Consider the following 23,412-nt stretch of genomic DNA (forward strand, 5'->3'; position numbering starts at 1 on the left):
TGTCCTTCACTACTCGGAGTCTACTTGGCATCAGCATGAATGTCATTTAGCTCACTTGGTAAATGTGTGGAAACTGCAGAGGGGCTGCACTTATTTACAATTCAGGTTAATGAGGTGCCTGAAAGAATTTACCAGTTTTATTACCCAAATACTCCTAAATAAACACACTTAAGCACTGCGAACACCCTAAGCCAAATTTGCCTAATGTATGTTTGGCTTTAGGAGTCATGTTTTAGCCATAAACAGTCTGCTACTGCTCTATGGAGTCACACAGCTGAAGAATTTAGAAGAAAAGTGACTTCTACTCTTATGAATAAATGTAAAGTGAATCAAAACAGCATAGTTTTAGAAACAATAACAGATGTCTTTGAATCAGTGAAAAAGTAGGCTTATTTCACATAAGCATGCTTTCTATGACCATAAAGGCAGTCAAATCTGCTCCACCTGTTCCAAGAACCAAACCAAAACATAAGGAGGGCAGAGAGTGTCAAACAGGAACTTACACACAAAGAAAGGCCACACACAAGCATGCAAATTAACATACAAACAAACACACACACGCACACAGACCTCTGGAGGAGCGGAAGTGTTTGCTGGGTGCAGTGAAGCCGCGGGTCCCGTGGACATTGACTGCTGCAACTCTGAACTGGTACCATCTGCTGGCTCTGATGTCAGCCAGTTGGATGCGCTCCTCTGCAGTCTGAGGGACAGATTGGGGGGGGGCAAACCACAGGGGTCAGGGTTTACGCAGGGTCATAGCCCCATGTGAGTTTGCTGCCACATCAGTCATCTGTGTGTTTCACTTTGCCAAACTTTCAAAGACACTGTGACTGGGAGGAATGTGCTGGCGTGGTGCTGTTTTACAGCTGCAGCATGTAGGGAATCTGATGTAGTCTAAATGGGATCTTACTGACATGCTCCATCATTTTGCATGTGTAGTTATTGGTCTCTACCTGTGCCACAGTTTGCCACTCAGTGGCATCATCCTCACTGGGATGGATGCCGTAGTTCCAGCGGCGCTGCACCACATAGAGGACGGGCTCCACAGAGATGTTGAACTTGGAAGACCAGCGGATCTCCAGCTGCCCTGACGGCTGCTCCACAAACACCAGCTCCTTCCTCGGCTTCAAGGGGACTCCTAAAAGTAAAAGATGAGTTAATAGCATCTCTGCGTGGAACACCAGCTGATGAAATTTGCTCTTTTCTTCTTTCGGGTGAATGGTTTAGTGGAAAGACAAATGACACCACAAAAGGAGATACAGGTCTGAAAACGAGACATGACCTCATGGCAATAGATTTAATACATGCTGTGGGTCAACAGCATTATCTTTCTGCTGTGACAGCTTGTGATATTTCCTGGCCGGGACAGGCATTTTAGTGTTTTAGTAGCTGTGCTATACACGGTTTACATTTAGGTATTCTCTCTGTTTCTAACAGGTACAAAATACAGCAGTATAGACATGCACACATGTATGGAAGGTTAATTTGCATCATTAAACTTCACATTCAGCCTTCAGACAAAGTTGACTTGGCCATGTGCAATAAATTAAAGATTTATTAAGTGCGGGACTGAGCCAAACACTCAGCCAAGTCAGGCTGACTCTTTCAAGTAGATTTATTGCAGTGGAGACGTAGTGAGTTGTTGATTGAGCATCGGGCACAGCGATAATGAGATGGAGATTGGAAAAGCAAGTTTGGAAGTACAGGAGAGGGCTGAACAAATTCCCCAGTTTTTAATAAATCACCTATGACTTCAGAGTATTATGTTGGACCTCTGTTGATGCTGAACACCCCGCTGCTGCTTCACTTTTATGAAGAGCATCACTGCATGCTCAAGGCTACTGCGCTGCATGTCGGTAAACAACATCATCAAGGCTGTGTTTTGCTTTCAGAGCATATGATCTGCTTATACCTCTATTCAGTGTTTATACACACCATGTAAAAATGATAGATGTACAAAAGCCTAGTAGATAGAGGGGGAGGCCTTAAGTCACATGTATGCAAAGCCTGTGCTTTGTTTTGCCCCCCCATCCACCCCCCCAGAGCAGCTTTCTGCATACTAACAGCTGGGGGTCATTGTGCTGCGGTTTCACAGCTCCACGGCAATGCGTGTGTGCGCCTGCACGCGCGAACAGACGCGTTACATTTCCTGCGCAATAATCAACACAGAGGTAACCACAGCATTCTTCTTCTCCTCCCTCTGTCTTCATTCATCCTCCCACAAGCTTGCTCAGAAAAAACACCAACACACACCATTCCTCTCTTCTATTTACATGTCAGAGAACAAAGGACACACTTTCTCTCAGGTTGCTCTTTCCAAAGATAACTTCTGGGTCAGGTTTGGCTCAAAAAAAAAAAAAAAAACTCTTACAGGCCACACGCGTACTCCAAACCATGATGTAACTGCTGCAGAGGCACAATCAAGAAGTACGGCGTTTATTCATGTCTATATCATGCCAACAATTACACTCCGGGAATATAATTCTCAATACTCACGCAGATACTGTCATAACAACTTGCTCTAATTACAGGGGTTGTGGAAAACACTGCAAATGTTGCATGTTGCACAATGTTTAACACAATAAAATAAGAGATGGATGTGATCAACTGATGGACTTGTAGTGACAGCGTGAACAAAACACAAGATTTTTTTTTTTTAATCCGACATTAACGTTTTCCTCACTTTATAATGTAAAGCTGCTTTTGATCAGAGAACTTGATAAACAACTTGGGTTGCATCACATGTGGTGCTCTTGCTTCGAACGATTAGGGGAAACAAAGAAAATAAAAAGAGAAAATGTAAGAATATAATGCTAATGAGCCAGCTATTTCTATACAAGAACAGCATATTTTATCAAAAGGCTCATCTTCTCAACTAGAACTTTGAGAAGTAAAAGAAGACGATGCTTTGTAACACATCAAAGGCTCCATGGGGGTCTGAAGCCTCAGAGATCTTGAAGAGTGAAGTTTTTCTGTCGGGGGCTCACTCATGAGCCAGGGACCTTAACCTGAACACACACATCTGAGAGCGATCTCAGTGGGGGAAACGCTCAATTTCTTCCTGCTTGTGTTTGTTAATGACTTCCAGCATCGCTGCTCATCACGGTGAAGGCTGCAAACGTACTTGAGCACACACAGAAACAATTACGCCCTTCAAACCATGAGTAACTAATTAGACCTTTAACACTGAGGACCAGGACAGAAATTCCACGCTGACTTTCTCCTGTGTAATCCAGCGTAAGTGTAGTGCTGACGGCGGCCTGTCGTGAGCTCAGTGTTTGGACTGAGTCGGCAGGGATGCTGCTTGAGTTGAAGGTCTCACAGTTTGGTGAATGGTTTTCATTGACTGGGCCACTGTATGGAAATTGTCAGCGTCACAAGAGCTTTCATCTTTTCCAAGATTAATGTGCTGTACACTTTCTGACATCCAGCATCAGGTCCCTGAGACTTCTCCTAATCTAATAGAAATACTAGAATGCCTCCTCTGTGTGCAGAAGCACAAAGTCGCAAATCACATATTCTTGCTGCACGCTAAAAAAAAAAACAGTACACAGTAAAACATGCTATGTGTGATTCAAAACATACGCCCCTACAGTCTGTCACCGCAGCAGTTCAAAGCTTGATTTAAACTCATCTTCTACTGCTCCATCTCCTCAACTCTGTTATGGCCTCGAGCTTCCAGGCGATTATACACACTGTCAGCAGTGCACAATGTACATTCAGCTTCCATCTCCAGGTTCAGGGGCCCTCGTTCTCTCGCATAACGACTCAGCACCCTCTGAAAATCGAGTCGCCTTGGGCAGCACTATTAAACTGTTTTACTGGAGTAAAGATTTCTGGGTACATCTGTGCCTGTAAAACGCTTGAGTCTTTCCTACAATTTCAAAACTGAAGATATATTTGAATTTACAACAGGATCAGCATGAAGGTGGTGTGGGGGTGAAGCACAATGCAAAGAGATGAAATGAAGATTTATGACTCTAAGCTCGTTGTTAAAACTGGGATGGATAATCTGTGTTTGCGTCACTGTGATTTCATATTGATGATCAGCAGAGAGAAATGCAGAACTTAATCACATTAAAACATTAAAAGGATCAGTACCAGATATAATACCAAACCATTTATCTAATAAGATAATAAGAGAAGGAAGGAGGAGTACCTCCTGATTCATTTGATGAACCATGTTAGTGTAATCTGGTCCCTCTTGGAGACAGTTCTGAGCATTGATTAAATAAATAGATGAGTCAAGTGCACAGACAATTAAGCTTTAATGCACACTGGCAAACATTTAGATTTTTTGGGCATCATAGTCTGTTTGCTTTAGAACACCCCTCCATTGTTGGGGCTTTCTCACTTTTTAATATTTTATTGTTTATATTTGGATTATTTCTCTCTCTCTTTCCTGTTGGTGATTCATCACAAAGTGATGATGTGAAAACCTATGGACTTTATTCTAAGGAGACAGATTTCTTTTGTAATCTTGTAGACTTCCTTGTAGAAAGATTAAAAACTTAGCAAAGAACTCATTTCAACTTGCATTTTTTGGGCACTTTGTTACAAGCAGACTGTCGCTATGAAACATAATTTTTTTCCCCATTTCTTAAGTTGTATCTACTAAAAAATGTTGGTGGTAGTCTTTTAGCCAATAGAGTTTAGCTGAAAACTTGGTGTATTTTAGCACAGTGTACAGTGTGTTGTAAAAAAAAAAAAAGGTAAGAAAAAAGAAGTTGTGTCAGACCCAAAAAAAATCCAAAATCTGAAATCTTAAAAAAAAAAAAGTGAAAAAGAAATCCAACAGTCCTGACACAGGACCGCTGAAATACATTTGGACCTGCGGTTCATCCATCTACTGTTCACTGAAGCCTCATCAGAAATGGTCTCCATGGAAGGGTGGCTGTCAAGAAGCCATTCTTAAGGAAGGGAAACGGGGAGAAAAAGGCTGAAGTATGACAAATGACACAAGAACTGAACTGAAAATCTGTGACAACATGTTATATGGAGTGATCCTCCCCAGAGCCCACACCCTAGCATTACTAAAGCGGTGTGGATTTGCACCGAAAGTGTTGACAGTCCTACTAGAAGCATCTCTTTTCTTGGTGGCCAGTCAAAAAGTGTGGGGGTATAGCTCAGTGGTAGAGCATTTGACTGCAGATCAAGAGGTCTCTGGTTCAAATCCAGGTACCCCCTTGTGTATATGAATAACACAAAAGCTGCAAAACTTTTATCAGCTAGTCACAGTTTTTTTTTTTTTTTTTTTTCTTGGCTGGCTCCTCAGGAAATACCTGACTTTACCATCTCCCATCTGCGATTGGCTGGCTCTCTCATCACCCGCCTGTGTTTGGTCCAATCGCTTGATGTCTACCTGGAGCTTCACTATTTAAGCAGGCTGCCGACAATCCTTCAGAGAAGCTGTGATTGTTCAGAGCAGCTTGCCATTTGAAGTCTTTGGAATTGGGGTTGTGTGATTTGCTGAACTGTGTACCAGGTTGACCCATTTTGTGATGGCTTTGAATAAGTTTTAGGTGGACTGATTTGGGTCTTTGTTTTTTATTATTTGGTTTTGTTTACAGCTTTATCATTAAGTTTGATTGTTGATAGTAAAAGTGCTTTTGTTGGGATTTTTTGAATTTGAGTTTTTTTTTTATTTCAGATTGTATTCTTTTACCTTTACAATTTAATTTCATATCTTTAATGTTGCCACTCCTTTCCCCCTAGGAGAGCCAGGGTTGTAACATTAATGGGGGCTTGTATGAGATTGTTTACCCCTGTACTGAGATGTGTAGTAAAGTTAAGTATTGGTGCTGTGTACTGGATTTTACTGCTGTCAATAATTATTGTGGGTACCGGATATGCACAGTTTGATCTGAAAAGTCCCTCTCTTGATCAGCTAGACCAATGTCACATAGATGACTTGGCTCACAAAGGAACTGGTTGTGAGGAAATTGGTGGATCTTAAGCTGTTAGTGTTGCCTTCCTTGCCTGAAGTTGAGGATCCTGGTGTGTCTGCTGTGTTGCCATTTGCTGGTCCGTCCTCTGAAAGTGTGGGCAGCCACAAGACTGAGCATGAGTCTCAGTGTGGTTCTGAGAAACCTGAGGTGGATGATGAGGTTGATGGTGGGATCAAGACCCCTTTCCTTGATTTCTCTCTCTGATAGTGTCTCCGCTGGGGTTTGATTGATGCTCAGCTGAAGATCCGACTTGTTCGACTGCAGGGGTTGTAACAAGGGGTTGTCCTTATTTTTTCCTTTGTTTTAATACTTGAGGTCTCTTTAAGACCTTTGCATTCAACTGGAAAAAGTCAAATATGTTGTGACTCTCACACGATAATAAAAAATGCATCTTTAAACCCAAACACTTGCCTTTTCCTAATCAACAGATCAGCTTTTAAATAATGCAGTAAAAACAGAAGAAAGAGCAGCCATAGGCAGCAGGCTGTGCACCTCCAACACCTCAGTGAGGCAGCAGCCTTCTTAATGTGGCCCAACTTGTGCCATGTGCATGATGAAATCAGTTCAAGTAAAATGATCTTGTGGGGTAGCACTGTAAACCGATACAACACTTGTTCCTCTGTTGTATTTCTAACAAAGCAGCTGCTTGGCATTTGCTGTCACATTCGTTAAACCATTAGTTAGCTTGGGCGCTGAGGATGCAATTTGATCACATTCAGCAATCTGTTGCTGCAGAATGATGTCACACAATGCAACCCAGCTTTGTTTGCCTTTCACATTACCTTTGTAGAGATTCTTGGGCATCTGGCAGGTGTGGCCACAGTCATTAGAGCAGCACTTCTTGACTGCTGAGCACTCTCCATCCTCCTCACAGCTTTCCACACAGGCTGCAGCAAAGCCGCTGGCCTTCTCCGGAGCAGGACAGTCGCCTTGCTTTACTCCCTCCACTGACTTCAAGAACTCGCAGCTTGTTAGACACTCATAATGCTTCTTGGGAAAAAGGGGCTACGAAAGAAGAAAGGGGGAGAAGGGGAGGAAAAATATATGTCAGATAGCTTTTTAAGACCAACTTGCCTTGCTACACACAGGCAGCGCTTTGAGTTAACAGTGACTGTCCTGTTTACATTTCGGCTTATGACTCACTGGAGCAGCCAGTACATTAAATGCCTTTGATTCAGCGTCGTTACAGTGCAGAAAGAGTTACTTCACACCCCCTTTCAAACTTTCCCCTCTGTGAATTTTCCCATTAAGTCTAAAAAGCTCAAACACTCAAGTCTGAGGTAACCACAGCGTTTGTGGTAGTGACATACCTCACATAAATCTTGGCACTGGTTTTCCTTCAGGTCCCAGGATTCCTTGCAGGGCTCCAGGCACTGTGAAAGGGAGAAGAGGGTGAGTTCTTCAAAGAAGCAGCCACATCAAAGACATGCTTCTGTAGCGATGGTGCCTTCTGTGCTCGTGTCCCAGCCGCCTGCATGACACCTCACTCAAGCACTTCCTCCATCACATTCACAACAACCAGTTACACCCCTTTTTGTTATAAATGCCGGGCATACCTTCAAAGCTTCATAGACAGTCTTCTAAAAAAAAGCAAACATAGGGCAAAGAGGTTGTCCTTTATGAGCAGACAGACACAAGCTGCGCTGTAAATCTACCCATGCTTTTCTTTTTTTTTTTTTTTTTTCTTGTATGGGTCTTGACAGATCCTCTCTTCACGCCTTAACACTACTAGCCTCCCATACTGTCTACACCTCATTCTCATCGTGCCACTTTTCTTGCTCATGTCTGGGCTCGATACACTCTGGCACTGGTACTTAACTTCTCCTCGCGGAACAGAGAACTCTTAATAATTGATACACTCGGCTTTACTGTTCTCGGGATTCCCTTTTTATAAACACATGGAATACATTTAAGTGAATGCTCGAAACGGGCAGAAGATAAAACAATCTGTGAATCAGATTGTTTTGTTTTGCCAGACATAATGGGATGATACAATTTAAAATTAAAGTTTACCAAGCAAGTCATACCCTTTTTGCTTTAAATACAGCCGCTCACCCTAAACGAATCAAATTCGATAAAAGTGTGTGTAATTTAACACAAAATGGCCATGCACATCCAACAGAATCAGGCAGATTGTCCTGCAGGGAGGGCTCAGACTGAGAGAAACTGGGGTATTATATCTTCTTGTTGCTGAAATAGAAGAGCAAGCTCAGTCAAACCACTGCCGGGCTGCATCTGCACTGTACTGGGAGCAACCCAAACCACACCACCCAACAGCCCGCCAAAGTCACTCATTCAGCCCTGTCTAATTTAGTCTTTCACCAGTTTCAGCTTTAAGGTAGAATCAATTGTAGATTTTCAACTCGTTCTCCTATGTCATCATCATTTAGGATGGTGAGGTGGGGGAAACAAGGCATGGATATGGTCCAGTTTTGGCTAGCAATAGACACCTGATAACAGATTAGAATTATAGAGTTATGCAAGGTACAGTATGGAAAAGTGGTTAAATACAGGCATCTACTGTACAGTAGAGAATCCATTAAACACTAAGGGTGATGTAAGAAATTTCACATCTCTGTCAGGAGGCTAGAGTTCTATTTATTACTCTTTAATTCGCTCATTAGCCAGCTCTGTCATTATTATACCATCACCAGTGAAAAGTTTATTTGCTTTTTATGGAGTGCGGTGGACGGGTGCATGATGAAACATAAACCTTGCTTCTGGAGGAAAACGCTGCAATCAGGACCACGCACAAGTCTGCCAGCACACAATTACACTCAGCGTCTTTGCTACTTTTTTTGTGCTTGGACCAGCCTCGTCTCCTGCAGCAGATAAACTCTGCACATACGGAGTGTTGAGTCTTTAACGGCTGGCTCAAGAACGGAAGAGTCTGCGAGGGAAAGTATTCTCTCAATTACTTCATAGCAATGCAGATATAACTCCAGTAAATATAAAATGCCAAGAGGAAAAAAATTACATCTTGGAGGGTTATGACAGCAGAGAGCTCCGAAAGCAGCTAATGTGGTTTTAACAAAGTTGATCAGGTGAAACCACTGTAACACCTCAGGGATTTAATATGACATATGAGCTAACTTCACTGCCCAAGTTAGGCCTCTGTGTGTGCAGCTTTAAAATCATCTGCTATTAATAATATGGTAACCTTATATCATTAATTCTGTTCTCAGATGTGTCCTGTGGGAGAAAAGCCTGTGGTGCACCAGCAGCAGCAGCATCAAACCAGGCCTATACAAGCACCGCACTGGAACAATGAGGCAATAACTGAGTGCTGCACCGGTGTCTAAAGGGCATTCCACCAGTAGACGCACATGTTAAAGCCCCCAAATCCCCTCTACAAATCACTGAACATACACAGATAAGCCTGGGGATCAAGCTCATTTTACTCATTGAAAGATCTTGTGTGCATGAACTGAATGCATTCCGGCATCTTTTCTTGAAGATGAATCCATCACGGCTTCACAACAATAACAACTTTACAAGTGAAAATAGAATCAGCACTACCTCGAGATGCTCAGGCTTGTGTGCCAAGCTGCATGAATTAACACGACACATCGTGTACCAAGGATATTGCAACATGGATCAGAATGCTGGCTGTGTATTTAGTGTTGTCTCACCCAGCAAGTTACTCTTTTTCTATCCCTCTGTAACTCTTCAGGGCACCAACTGAATTGTACCAGGAACCCTTCAACCTTACCAGGACAGTTGTTTTTGCTGAATGAGCCAGTATATCGTAAACGACAACCTTAATAAAAGATAAGCATCTGTGTTGAGACAGAGAGCTCCCTGCAGGTGTGCTGAAAACTGACAATCTGTCAACGTTTCTCCACAGCCACACCCACAACCTGACATTTAAGAAGGGAAGAGGAAGGCCGACGACAGATGTCTTGCCAAAGCAAATAGGACAGCTGGATATAATTACAAAGGTGCTCTCATCAATCAAGTGCCTGATTCCTATTTACACATTTTGGTGCTCAATCTAAACCACATTAAAATGCTTGAGATGGAGCCAACTTGTATTTTCTGTGCAGTCTTGTGCATCTTCTTTGTGCCACCTGAAATATGAATGTCTTCATTATACTTGGGACCGAATTGCAATGAACCCAATAAATAGCACAAAAAAAGTGTCACTATTATCAATGAGACCCTCAAATATTTGCACATCTTTTGCTGCCAATATCTAGTATTTGACTTCTGGCACAAAATATGGGAAAATACTCGGTGGAACCAGAGTGGAGAGCATAACTGAGCTGGACAGCCAATGAGCTGGGTGTGGGTGCCAGCATTGGGTCTCCCTCAAGCAAATCTCTCTGGCTGGCAACACAGTTACCATCTGTTAAGAGCCGCACAAGGAATGCATGTAATGGGGCTGTATGATGTTAACATATTTCAAGATAAATAAAAAAAAAGGCAAAAATGCCTTTCTTAGAGATGTAAACAAGAGCGCCGCACTTGAGCTGTTAGCATTTCGGCGTCTGATTTCCCTTTTGTCCTCTTATCGTCCTGCCCGGTGGTGACACAAACTGCATGGTTAAGCAGTAACATCCATAGCAGTTTTTCACTCCCCATTTCACACTGTAATAAAACACAGCAGTTGTTACTCTGGGGGGACCCTGTAAGGCATTCTGTGGGGCCGATGAAGGAGTCAGGCTGAATGGCAGCCAACGCCACAGCCCATCTTCATTTTTTCACAGCTGGGACGAAGCAAGAGGGGTGTAGGAGGGAGGTGAAGGGGGGGTATGGGGCTGGCTGCTGTGGATAAAGTGTCTTTCTCCATCACAACATCTCCACCCGTCATAAAAATGCTTTCCGCCCCAAGTGGGTGACTTGAATAACAGAAAGTATGGAAAACGTCAGACTAGAAAATGTCACGCAAGAGGTTGGTTTTAGTTGATGAAGCATGAACCGCTACCAGAAAAGGCTGCCCCAAGGCTTAAGAAGACAGCATATACAAAACAAAGGATGAACCATAATTCATTCTCATGCAGATGACATTTTCCTATTTTGCCTGGATGCATTTGCGCACTTGCGTGGGGAGTGTGAGGAGCTACTTTGTTATTTCATACATTAAGGGCAGCTGACACGTTCATGTGGGTACCTGTGTCTTCCTTCACTATATAAGACATGAATGCATCGATCCCAGTGCTGATGGTTCAGTGCTGAGCTCCACTGGTGCATTGGAATATTTACAAGGTGCCTTTGCTGTCCCTCAGGATGAAGCCAAAGCTTCCTGCCCCTCTGGGAGACTCAGATATGAAGGAATCTCTGTTGTTGATCACACACATTGTAAATCTTACCTCCAATCTCGTCGAGTTATGGCTCCTTTTTGCTGCCCTGGTGCTTTTTACACTCTCAGTGACCAGATTCAATTATTAGAGCAGCAGCTTTGCTCTGTGCTCATATCTATCGACCCGACCAGAAGTAAGTTACTGGGCTCTGCTCTCTCATCTAGCGAAACAGACACTGGCTCAATGCATTCATTTCTCACTTTATTTTGCTTTTATTTGGGTGCCCTCTCCCCTCATCCCCATTTTCCTCTCAGCCTCCCAACTCTTTCATTTCCTTTTTTACCTGCTTTTTATTCTTTTCAAGTCCACTTAAGTGCAGACAAATATAACAATTCATCATTTCTCTTTGTTTGGGCCTATGCTCAGCGCAGATCCAGTGTCAGCATATCAAGGTTTGATGCTGGTATTCATCATCAGGGGACATTAAGATCACTCTTTAAAAAGACTTCAGGTATTTTTGATAGTGACACACATACATAGATGCAAACTAAAGTTGGCATTTTTTCTTTGGTTTGTTTGTGTTTTTCATATTGTTTAGTTATTGCCAGGAGTTAGACTAAGCCAGAGTTTGTTTCCCAAATGAAGGAAATACAAAACAAGGCAACAGAAAAACTGATCATACTTAACCATTAAGTTTCTGTTTAAGATATACTCCCGTGCAACAATTTGCTCTTACAGTACAAATGGAAACACTGTCTGCATTTCAAATCAAATGCAAATTATATCAACTCTGTATCTGTCCAGAAACAGAGACATTGTTAGTCTATAGGCATCTGTAAAACACAACTGAACTGTTTTCTCTTTCTGCTGTTTTTAACATACATGTAGCTTTTGACCCCCAACTACTGTAGTTAAAGACTCAGGGAGCCCTGTGGTTAAAAACCCAATTTAGCCCTGCTTGTAGTCCTCTTCTCAAACACTAACATTTTTTTATCACACATTTGCATTTCCAAAGTGGTCTGCTCCAAACAGACGCATGCTGAACAGGAACTGCATTAGTCAAGAGTGATGTGCACATTTACGCATGTAGCAGCACAGCAGCAGTGAGGATATGAGGGTCTGTAATTCTCTGAGCTGTACTCCACATCCAGCTGGTCAGCTCAGGCTCCAGGTTCATGAAGTGGAACTGTTTGTAGTTAAGCAGCAAGCTTCTGGTTTAATCCATCGGAGCTGTCAGGGCATTTTTAATAATATACGCCAGTCGTTAACCAGAAAATGAAATTTCAGCATATTGATTTTGTCATGGAACACATGATGCTGAGGTAAACTTTACAGCGGTTCTGATTAACTTTCTTCTCTTCTAGGGCTTTTAAAAGGCCATTTTTCTTCCATACATTTGTTTATATCTGTTTTTTTTTTTGCCTTTAATACTTCTAGTAGCATAGTTTGTAGTCTAAAAATATAACCACCTATTCTGTGTATTCAGTGGACTTGACTCCACACAACCTGTATATTCTTCATTCAGTCCCTCTCAAAGCTTCAGTACTAAAACGTGAAGCCACAAATTGCTGGTTGTATCTTTTCAAAAAAGTGTCCCCTTCTTTTTGTGTCTTTATAGGAAAAAAAAACAGAATTCATGCTTTTTTTGTAAAGTCTTCTTTGACTCTTTCAAATAACAAGAACAGTCAGTGGTAAGACTGATCACAGGACTGTGGCTAAAGCATCAGCCATGTAAACTCTTAATGTTAACCTTAAAAATAATGTAAAACATAAAGAAATCTGGGCCAACAGTGGAGCTCAGATTTTATTGAGCCAAAATGTGGATAAATGCAAGATATTTTGACTCATACACTAACCACGTCTGGGCTGTTATGTCACTTTAATGCTCCTATCGGCGGAGCAAATGTAAATAGAAAAAAAAAGCCCCAAAATAAATGCAAATCTTAGGAGAGCTTCCCAGTCCCCGTTTACCCCCGGGCTCCAGAAATGTTCGGTTTGAGAGTACGTTAGAAGGGCTGCGACACTTAATTTTTTCCTGTTTTCTTCTCCCTCATTCTCATTCACCGCACCAACACTCTTTTAAATTGCTTTTAAACTCGATTTGATTTAGATCCAAAATCTCTTTTAGCCTGTCTAGAAGCTTCATAGTTACCGTATAGATGCTGCCTTCACAGATTCTCATTGATTTCATCAAACTCTTGAAATATAGTCTGGTTGAGTGTAAAGTCATATGTTAGTCAGGCTTTCCAATACATCTCTGAGGGGCCATTTAGTTTCAAAAGACAAAAAAAATAGAGTAAATCAGACAGAAGATATCCTCAACCTGAGCTGTTAGAAAGTCTAGACACACTACTTCCTCAACCTAAAGTGAACTTACAGTCTGTCAAGACTATGATATATTGTGTATATAATTACTGCTAAGCAATAAATCAGGACAGGTGTATGCTGAGCAGACAGTGGGTTGGACCAGGTAGATCAGAAGTATTTACAGCATGCTAGACTTAGTTGTGAATCTGCTACTTCACTCTCAGTGAACTCAAAATGAATTTTTCCATCAGCAGGAGTCTGCTTATCTAAACACCACAATTTCATTTTGAGAGAGGAAAAATGGATGAGAGTGTTCTTCAATTACTGTATCAAAGCTTCCAGAATCAGCCAGCAATAATCTTTCACAGGCCAAAAATGAAATGTTGTGTGTATTGTTAATATTCATGTCAAGTTATGAGCTGTTATTAAAAGGGAAAACAGATAAAATGGAGAAAAACAGTGCAGTAGTGGTTGTTTGGTGTTCTTTTCTGCAAAGCTTCTGCAAACTAACAGTAAACCCGCAGGGCTCCCCGAGTCAGGCGGGGATAGCTGTACTCAGAAAAGACAACAATTACAGCATGCCGGTGCTGCTGTGCTTCATTTGTTCCAAATACAGAGTTTTTTTTTGGAGATAAATGACACCCATGTGGAAACCAGGTAATCTATGAGCAGAGCAGTTAGGCAGCTGTCTGTGTTTTTTTTTTTTTTTTTTGTTTTGTTTTTTTATTATTAAAGCTGCATCCAAACCATATGGAAATTTGGTGGTGGGAGCAATATAACCTAATCATGCCAGCATCTGTTTCTCACTGTTGTCACAGCTGGTTTGAAGACAGATAAACAGTCTGCTACTGATATCCTACTGAATCTGAGAGGTGGATTCCTGCTAATAAATGGTAGTAAAAGGAACTTACACTGTCTTATTATTACAGCAACCCATCCACAGTATAAGTAATTAGACATGCATTTATTGTGTAAGTTTGGATTGGTAAAGATTAAGGATAAGAGTTTGGCCAATGAATGATATCTGATACAGATTATTTTTGTTATTAATCTACCCCTTAAAGCCACACTTGTTAACTTTCGCAGATTTTCACAATTTGGCGCCCCCTATTGAAGGCTAATTTAACATCCATCTTTGCATCCTGTCTGAACTTTTCTTCATTTCCTCCCTTAATATCCTCTTATTTTTGGGGGGGGTTTTGTGTGTGTTTTTGCCAATCAGTCACTGTACGTTCCAGTGTGTTTATATCCAGTTGCTGCTGTGTAACATGGTGGCATAAAGAAAGCTGTCACATGATGCTTCAGGCTGGAAAAAAAAGAGCTAAGACGATGCAGAGCGACGAGGACTTCATGGATGTGCACAATAAATGTCCATTTGCCATCAAAATAAGTCAGTAGCACACAGTTTTAAGGTCAGAAAAATTATGTAGTTTTGCTTTAACACCCAGAAAGAATGAAAGTATTAGTATTATATAGCATTTCAGACCACCATCCCATTATCTTTGAACGAGAACAAACTGTCTCATACAAATGTGTCAAAAAAAAACTTGATAATAATCTTTCACACTCACCTCTGAACTCAGTTTACATTTCATGTATAGGAAAAAAAAATCAGCGTAATAAACAATTAAACAATCTAAAAACGTTTCAGTGCCACCACCAGTTTATGCTCTTATTGCTGACAGAGGGTAAATGTGGGCTAATATATCTGTGCATCTATAATAAGTAATCCAAAATAAAGTTTCACTTTGAATTCATCTGGGCTACAACCAACAGATGCTGCTTTATATTTAAATCATGACACACTCCCTTAATTTCTAGGTGTTTTGCAGCCTGGGACACATGTGCTTTGTGTGTTCTCAGGATCACAGCTCCATCATATTTAAAACAAACTAAATCTGGTTATACAATCAGCTCCAGAGAGGTGAAGTTAAATGTATTTGTTGCAAACCTTTTCATTTTGTTTATCAGATTAGGCTCAGACACGGTGAGGAAACCAGCAGGTGGTGTCGCAGACATTCTTTCAGCATTACTTTAATAATTAATTAAAATGCAGTTGAGGGTGCACACAACAAAGAGTTGAAAAGGAATAGCTTGGCAGAAAGTGAGAAGAAAAAGAGGAGGAGCAGGAGGGGCAAAGCATGAATTATACATTTACCCCACAATCAGAGGTGCTTGCTTTATTTATGAGCAAAAAAGCCCACACAGCTCAGCCAGAATTGTGCTTTGTCTACTTTGGAATGCAATAGCAGTTCATTTAATACTTAATGACTCAGAAGTTTCACCCACTCACACACACACACACACATGCACACAACACACACATACAGAATCACGCACAAATGCCCCACTCCTCTGGGAGGGCTGATTCGCTTTCAGGTCCTCGGCCATCTCATGTTATGTTCTGCGGTGACAAGAGTCAAAATTACAGTGGCTGTAACTAGAGCCTCAGTTATCACCTACCTCTGGGCTCAGTTTACATTTCATGACAATTAGACTCAACAGGATGTATCCGTCATGTGGGGTCAGATTGGTGATAAAGAGGCCAGCAGGCCTTTTGCTGTGATGTGGCATGGGAAAGCCAAACCCCTCTCCGCTGATCTCTGAAAAAGCACAGCAGCTCTGCCCTGCACATGATTTACTGTATTTACTCCCACACCATCACACTGAATAATGTTATGATGACAGATGCATAGAAGCAGAGCTAGAAATGGGATCACATGATAAAACACTTCCATTTCAATTCAAACTGTCGATCTGGCTGATTTACAGCAACGATAATGAACTCGGGTTTTCCTTGCAGAGTGAAAAATGCATTTCTGTCATGGCAACGCGAGTCACTGGGGATTGTGGAGCTGGTAAACAAGATAGAGGTTTGTCCCTGCAGTGACCACTCAAGCTGTCTAAATCCTCTATCCCCTTCATCTGAAATCAAATGAGCCCAGACCTGGAGATTCTGTCCCAATGTAGGCCAACAACACCACAACATGCAGCTGAGGGGAGGAAAGCTGTCTTAATCTAATGCCCCAGTCACATTCCAACAATATCTCTCCACTTGCTTTTAAGAGTTTCGGAAACACTAGAAAAACAGTAATTCTGCTTTGGATAACACTTCCAGATGAAGAAATAATGCACAGCCTTAATTCATGGTGGGAAAAATGACTGGATTTCTGTTTTATTTGTTTCAAACAGCCGAACAAAAGAGGGCAGACCTGGGCATGTTGAGCTGGGGGACTTTTGGATTTTGTTTAACTGGAGAAAGCAAACAAAAGAATGGACTTTTTCTTTATCTCTTATACATGTTGAGTCTGGAAATCTTCCGTATAAAAATCACTCTGCTGAAGCATTCATCTCCAAGTCAGAGGTTAAGGGAGCTGTTGATTAGTGAGTTTTCTGACATACATTCGGGTTTCCCGTCGCCCTGAAACTGTCACGCACAATCTGTGCGATTTATCTGCGGGATGCAGCAGCTTTGAATGGAGCTGGAATAAATTGATAAACCCCCCATTTCCTAAGTACATCAGCTTTAAGATCCTTACATTCTAATCTTCCTTTCACCAGTGGGACATCAGTACAGTTTCTGGGACAAAATATAAACGACTACAAATGAAGCTGCAGAACCATCACCTCTAAACCTTTGAACTCAGGAAAGAAACAACAGCAACCTCAGTGCGATATGTTTTCAGCCAATAAATCTTCAGATTGAAAATAAACAGTTGGATTACAGCAGATTGTCTCAGTGTGACTGGTCATTATTGCTAAAAGAGGATTTCACAGCAGCTTTGATTATATTAATCCTTCAAGAGAATGAAATCCCATCTGACGAGGAGAACATGGGAAATCGGGATATCTGTGAAAGTTGGATTATCATGAAAAATAAATGACCACTATTTCAAAGGATTAGGAAAAACAGAAACTGGTATGAGCTGCTTTGAATGCCGTGCTCGTCACTCAGATAACTAAACAAACAGCAGCGCAGAAGGCAGCTCTTTGATGTGAGTTTTAGCCGGTAAAAAGGTCTAAACAGCAGCTCCACAAGCTCCTCTTCGTCTCCTCTCCTGTGGCCACGTCTTTGCTTTTTCTGCTGTGGGGGTTTTTCATTCCCTGCTGCCACCCACCATGTGAATAATGAGCTGCACAGATAGCAGCCAATGAAGCAACCCCCCCGTTAGCCAATGAAACTTAACAACCATGTCCAGATCAGGCCCTTCCTGCTGGGACTGACCAGCTCTGCTTCACACTCCTCCGCCACCCACACACACTCTGACACACTGCCTCAAAGTAGATAAAAAATAACAAGAGGAAAGTGTTGGGAGAAACTGCAGAGCTGCCTCTTAACATGATCATCACCAACTCAAATAACTCATATAGAACTGGGATATAAATGAAGTCAGACTGGCTGGGAATGTCTTTGAATTTTGCACTCTGCTTGCACCTACACTGGCAGGCGGTCCAGACACAGCCTACATGACAGATTGATTTTCAAGCCTAGCTTGCTTTGAGGTGTTTGTGCTGGTAATGTGACTAACGGAGGGAGGTGCTATGAAAGTCTGGCCTCAACATGACCAAAAGGTGCTTTGAAGTCTGTCCAAGTGCCAAACAATCCCACCCATGCCCATCTGTAAAACTTCCAACTAGCACCCACTTTGTCACATCTTTTCAGCGCACCTCAAAATATTCCATCTCACCCCCGAAGAAGAGATGACCACACAAGTATCTTAGAAACTGCAATGACACACTCAAAGCTTTAAGTGAAAGTATGTGCTTTCATTTGGGGATGTTTCCAATTCAGCAGACCCTGAAAACAAACCAACTGTTGGGGAAGTTTAGCCGTTTTACTTTGGCGTGAGAAAATGTGGGGGTCGGTGCGAGAAGGGGGTTGACAGTGGGCTTTGAAAGACACTTTTGAATGTGACATAGTAGCATTCCAGTGATTGTTATTCAGAAAAATCGCCCCAAAGCCTTCAACGTGTAATCCAAAAGAGTAAACACTTGTTATTCTTGCACTGGAATTTGCGGATCAGGAAGCGACAGATAGGAGAGACCACTCAAAAGAGCCACCTGGGTAATGCGAGGCGTCTATGAAAGACATGCAAGACTCATTTGCTATTAAATGGCGACTCAGACAGTTTTGCTTTCTGAAGCTTTTCCCTCTGCAAATGCTCTAATGTGGAAAAATCTAAGGCCATATCAAAGACTCTATCTTCAGCTTAATCAGCCTAATTAACTGAGATTTGTTCAAATAAATCATGTTCAGGATATTCACCGTTTTTGCAAGGAAAATATTACACACTCTTCTTCAGGAATCATAAGTGATGAGCACTTTCCAGTAACAAACTTCTCCAGGCATGGCGTCCTTTTCCTGGTCCTTCCCTGAGAGATATTGGGTAATGAAGTATGTCACTTTGTTGCAGATCAGCAACTCGCTGCTTTAAGTCAATCCTAACATGTGATGTGGAGCATGAATCACACCCATGGGGGGGAAGTGAACCCCACTAGTATCAGCTATGTTTGGAAAGTGGAAAGCGTCTTGGCTCCTTCTGCACACTCTCCCATACACACACACATTTTTTTTTCTTTGTCCCAATAGGAAGGGAGAAAATCCTAGAGGTTTTTTTTTTTCTTTTTTCTTCTTTTTTTCAAGGAACACATCCAAACTCCTCAAGTGGGGAGATTCGCCCATAGGGAGACAAAATGACAATGGCTCATAGAAACACCCGCTGTCTGCTTCCCTGCCGCCTCCCTGCTGAATGCAGTTTGTCTGCAGGTCCAGTGTTGTGGCATGATAATGACTCCCCAGCTCTTCAAATGCCACCTCGCTCTTCTCTGGAGAGAGGGCAAGCAGGTTAATTACCATGACAATGGGGAAGCTGAGAGTGGGGCCGACTCTGGACACGCCATGCAAGATGACCAGGATGACTCGCTCATCAGAAATGGAAGCAGGGGAGGCTTTGATTTTCTAAAATGCAGACAGATGGATGAGGTCACAGAACCTTTGTGTGAACTATTAGGAAGCCATGCTTCACTTTTTTCCTCGCAGGCAGCGGCTCTTCAACAGAATCCCTGGATGGACGAACCTCCTGCCCTGAAGCACTCCGCCTTTGTCTCTCTGTTTGACTGTGAGCTGTTCATGAAGTGAAGAGGCTAATCAGCGGCTGTAGAGCTATTCACTGGGTAGCACTGTACAGCGTGAGCCCATTTGGTGCAATTGTTAAAGTGGCCACAATAGCTCTGTTTTGACACATTACACACAAGCGCTGAGTGTGCACTCAAGTCACTGGTGTGGAAGTGAAGTGTGGTGTGCTGATGTTTGCTCCCAAAACATTGACTTCTTGCAGCAAATTAAACTTAAGCACCATCCCCTGGCCCGCACCCTGAATAGCTGAACCAAAACCTACGATACAATTAAATTAATTAAATTTGGAGAGCTCTTCAAACTGGACTGGCAAAGCGGCAGAGCGTCACAGCTGTATAGCAGAAACACAAGCATATCATTATTTTTAAGGGCTTACATCAAATCCAGCCTCATGTATTTAGAGTCTACATGCGGGATAAAGAAGTGCTAACTGGCATGCTTGTTACAGCAGGGAGAACAAGAAGTCCATTAAAAAGTTTTTTGGACAAGAATTTTTGCCTGAGATCATCCAGTGGGGCCCTTTTAACGGTTCCTAAATCACAGCTTGTCACCAAAGCTACTCAGGCCTTTTTTATTTTAACCTTTTAGCTCTGAAACTTTCTCTTAATGATCACAAACATGCAAACTTTGTGTCCTCTTTTAAATTTTTTCTTAAACTATATTTAATTGACTGCTGTTTTTTTTACTGTTTGCTCCCAATTTTACAACCTGCATCATCTCTAAAATTCATTGTAATGAGATAATTTATAAAGTATTAGTGTTTTGATAAAATTGCAAGGTTTCACCAATATTAGGTTTGAATATGAAAACAGTGTGCGGTCCTGAGACTTGAAGCTAGTAAAAACCTTATATATATATATATAAAACTCTGCAGAATGACTTGAAAATGATCAGTGCCAGGAGCTGATGTTGGCTATCACAGTGAAAACGAGAGAAACAACTTTTATAGCATTATAAAAATATAAACAAATAAAAATATTTTTAAAACACAAATGAGGTTTGCCTCCCTGACTGCCTGCCATTTTTTGGTTACTGTTGCATCGTTACTTTCAAAGTCTGAAAATACAACATTGCGACAAACACAAATTAAATCCTGGGAATTTCCAGTTAAAAGAGTGCCCTGCTTCACAAATTAGGACAAATTCACCAACAGCATGCTATCAAACGAGATTAGAGAAGTCACTTTGACATTTTCAGATGCATTAGAGAGCACAATAGCTCTGCTGCAGCCAAGGCAGATGCAAATGGCTTGGGAAACTATTTGAAATTCAAAAAGGGAATTTATAAATGAAGCTCAGAGGCTGATTTTGCAAGGCAGTTGACACCAGACACTGATTGTGATTAATAATGAGAAGCACACGTGAAGCAAAGTTCGGTAACAATAAATAACTGAAACCATTCTGTATTTTAATGCATTTTCAATTAATAACCATCCTCTTGCACAAACTCTCGCTGTGCAGTCCTCTGGAGGACTGAAGCGCTGATAAACACACATCTGATTTGACATCCCCCTTTCAACAACATTCTTCCTATATGTTACTTTGACACATTTCTACATTTAAAGTGGAACCCAGATGAGAGTAAAAACAGATGCACAGCTTCGTGAAAGGAAAACTGTCCTCCTGTGGATATGTGAGCCCATGCTACAGCAAGGAATCCTGATTTCGCTGTTTAAGGAGATGAGGGACTTTGACAGCCATAGAAAGCCTTGCTGAGATTACTGCTTTGACCAGGCTGTGATAGTGCATCCTCCCTCTCAGTTCAGCTCTTTGGTGCACTCAGTCCATACAGCACATCTCAGAGGGCCTTGTCAACAGCTCCAGGAGAGTCTGATGGAGTATGTCAGCACTATCTTTTCAGAGGAGCTGTCAGCACCAGCTTTGTATCAACCCTTTTGAGACAGGGCACAAAACACAAACAAGCCCTGCGGGACACATGCCATAATGCATCTGAGTGAAATTCCAAATGACAAAAAAAAAAAAGAAAAAAGTATCATGCTTTGCTTTCATAAATGTTTGGGCATTCTTTCCTCTTCAGACTTTATCTAATTGGATTCCAATTACAAGAGAAAATGAGTATCAACAGAAGCGGAAGCAATTTAAGTAAACACTCACTGAAAAGAGTTTATATCAACAGTTTGTCATTTGGGCCATGAAGACATGTGGGGACTTGTCCTGTCGTGACTCGTACACCTTATGCTGTATTATCTTCTGATAATGAGGCATGTATGTGGCATGCATCTCATTCATGAAAGAAATGAAACCACATTACCTTGGAGCACTGCTTGTGATTCTGGCACCAAACCAAGGACCCATTATTCTGTGAAAGAAAGAGAAAAACATCATTAGTCATCAGAGATACTGCTGAAAGTACATTTCCAACAATCAATCTATCATATGCGCATAGAACTTTGACCTTCGTTTCTTCTCTCTCAACATATATCCTCATACTGCTTCACTTAAGCCACGGCCCTGTTGATTGATTAGAGAAATATGAAAAACTGACTTTAAGTCAGATTTTGCGTGCAGAGCACTTATGACCCAAGAGAGAAAGTGGGGTCAACGTACCAAGGCTGCAGCAAATCACTGGTCAGTTTCAGCAGAGCACAGTGACCCCGGCTTTTCAGAGGATTTGTTTGATCTCTCAATACACGTGTCAGAGGTCAGCAAGGCAGGAGCTGATGTAAGCACTCCTGCGCAGACTCCACATATTGCCAATTTTCCTCTAATTGCCATGCAGGTGCCACCTTCTGCCCTCCAACACAGCAAACATTTGGTACTAATAGTGCTGTGTATTTATAAAGCCACACTGTGTAAATATGGAGGATTATCAAGTGAAGGACCAGTGGGGGTAAATGGCTTGGGCAAGTGGTGATTTCCTGTATTCCATTAGGTAAATTATGTGTTATTGTCTGCAAAACATATTTGTGTTTGGATAGCAACTGCAAGGCCAGAAAATATTTTTTTAACCTGTCCTGTTCAGCGTGACAGCAGAGTGATGGTCTGGCTGCCGTATTGTGCCGAACAAATTTACTCTGCCAAGAGGAGCCTTTTGGATATGGGGCCTCCTTGAATCTTAAATTTTATTCTTTATTATTATATCATTATATTAATTTATAAATTTGTTTTTTGACAATTCTGCTTATAGTTGCTTGACCAGACCAGAGAAACAGCAGAAGGAAAAGGGTGGACAGAGGAGAAATATGAGAAGAAAATACAGAAAAAATGGAGAACAATAGGTAGAAAAGGCAGACACAAACTATAACAACTGCAATCAAAGCTAAACAGAAAAATTAAACAGCTGCTACACCTGTAAAGAAACAGTAAACATCCTAAAGGCCTATAAGAAAACATAACAGAAAATCATTGGGAGCACCTGTGAGAAGAAAAACTAAAAACCATGAACAGCAATGAACACAACATCAGCAAAAATATGTGTGTGGTATGGGTAGTTCAGGACAGAGTACCAGGGAGGGGAATTGATCGCTGTAGGCAGGTCCCACTTATCAAATGAATTTTCACTTTATAAGAGGACAAAATCCAGTTTAATAATTTAATATTTGACCCATGTCAAAGCAGATTAGGTATAGAATACACTTAAAACTAGATCCAGCATTTATCAAATGTAACAGGATAGAACACTTAATTTATGAATAAGACAATCAATCTAGCAATTTCAACCAATAATCATACTTTAGAATTAAATAACAGACTGTCTGAGGCTGAGCTCAATTAATCAAAAAAACCTAAAGAACGATATTATGAGAGATACGTTCAGA

The 23,412-nt window shown here is 41.5% G+C and overlaps 1 protein-coding gene and 1 non-coding gene across 2 annotated transcripts in view; one reads left to right on the forward strand and one right to left on the reverse strand.

Moving 5' to 3' along the window:
- LOC121650891 (anosmin-1) overlaps positions 1-23,412 on the reverse strand; it is a 43,714-nt gene that overhangs the window by 14,302 nt on the left and 6,000 nt on the right. The window contains exons 2-6 of the mRNA XM_042002694.1: positions 21,906-21,953; positions 7,259-7,321; positions 6,731-6,953; positions 954-1,138; positions 571-700 (exon numbers count right to left, since the gene is read on the reverse strand). Of these exons, the coding sequence (XP_041858628.1) occupies positions 571-700; positions 954-1,138; positions 6,731-6,953; positions 7,259-7,321; positions 21,906-21,953 (649 nt within the window). The remainder of the gene's footprint in view (positions 1-570; positions 701-953; positions 1,139-6,730; positions 6,954-7,258; positions 7,322-21,905; positions 21,954-23,412) is intronic.
- On the forward strand, positions 5,116-5,187 carry trnac-gca. Its single transcript has one exon. It is a non-coding gene; the product is annotated as a tRNA-Cys (tRNA).

The sequence above is a fragment of the Melanotaenia boesemani genome, chromosome 12 (genome assembly GCF_017639745.1).
Source record: "Melanotaenia boesemani isolate fMelBoe1 chromosome 12, fMelBoe1.pri, whole genome shotgun sequence".
Lineage (NCBI taxonomy): Eukaryota > Metazoa > Chordata > Actinopteri > Atheriniformes > Melanotaeniidae > Melanotaenia > Melanotaenia boesemani.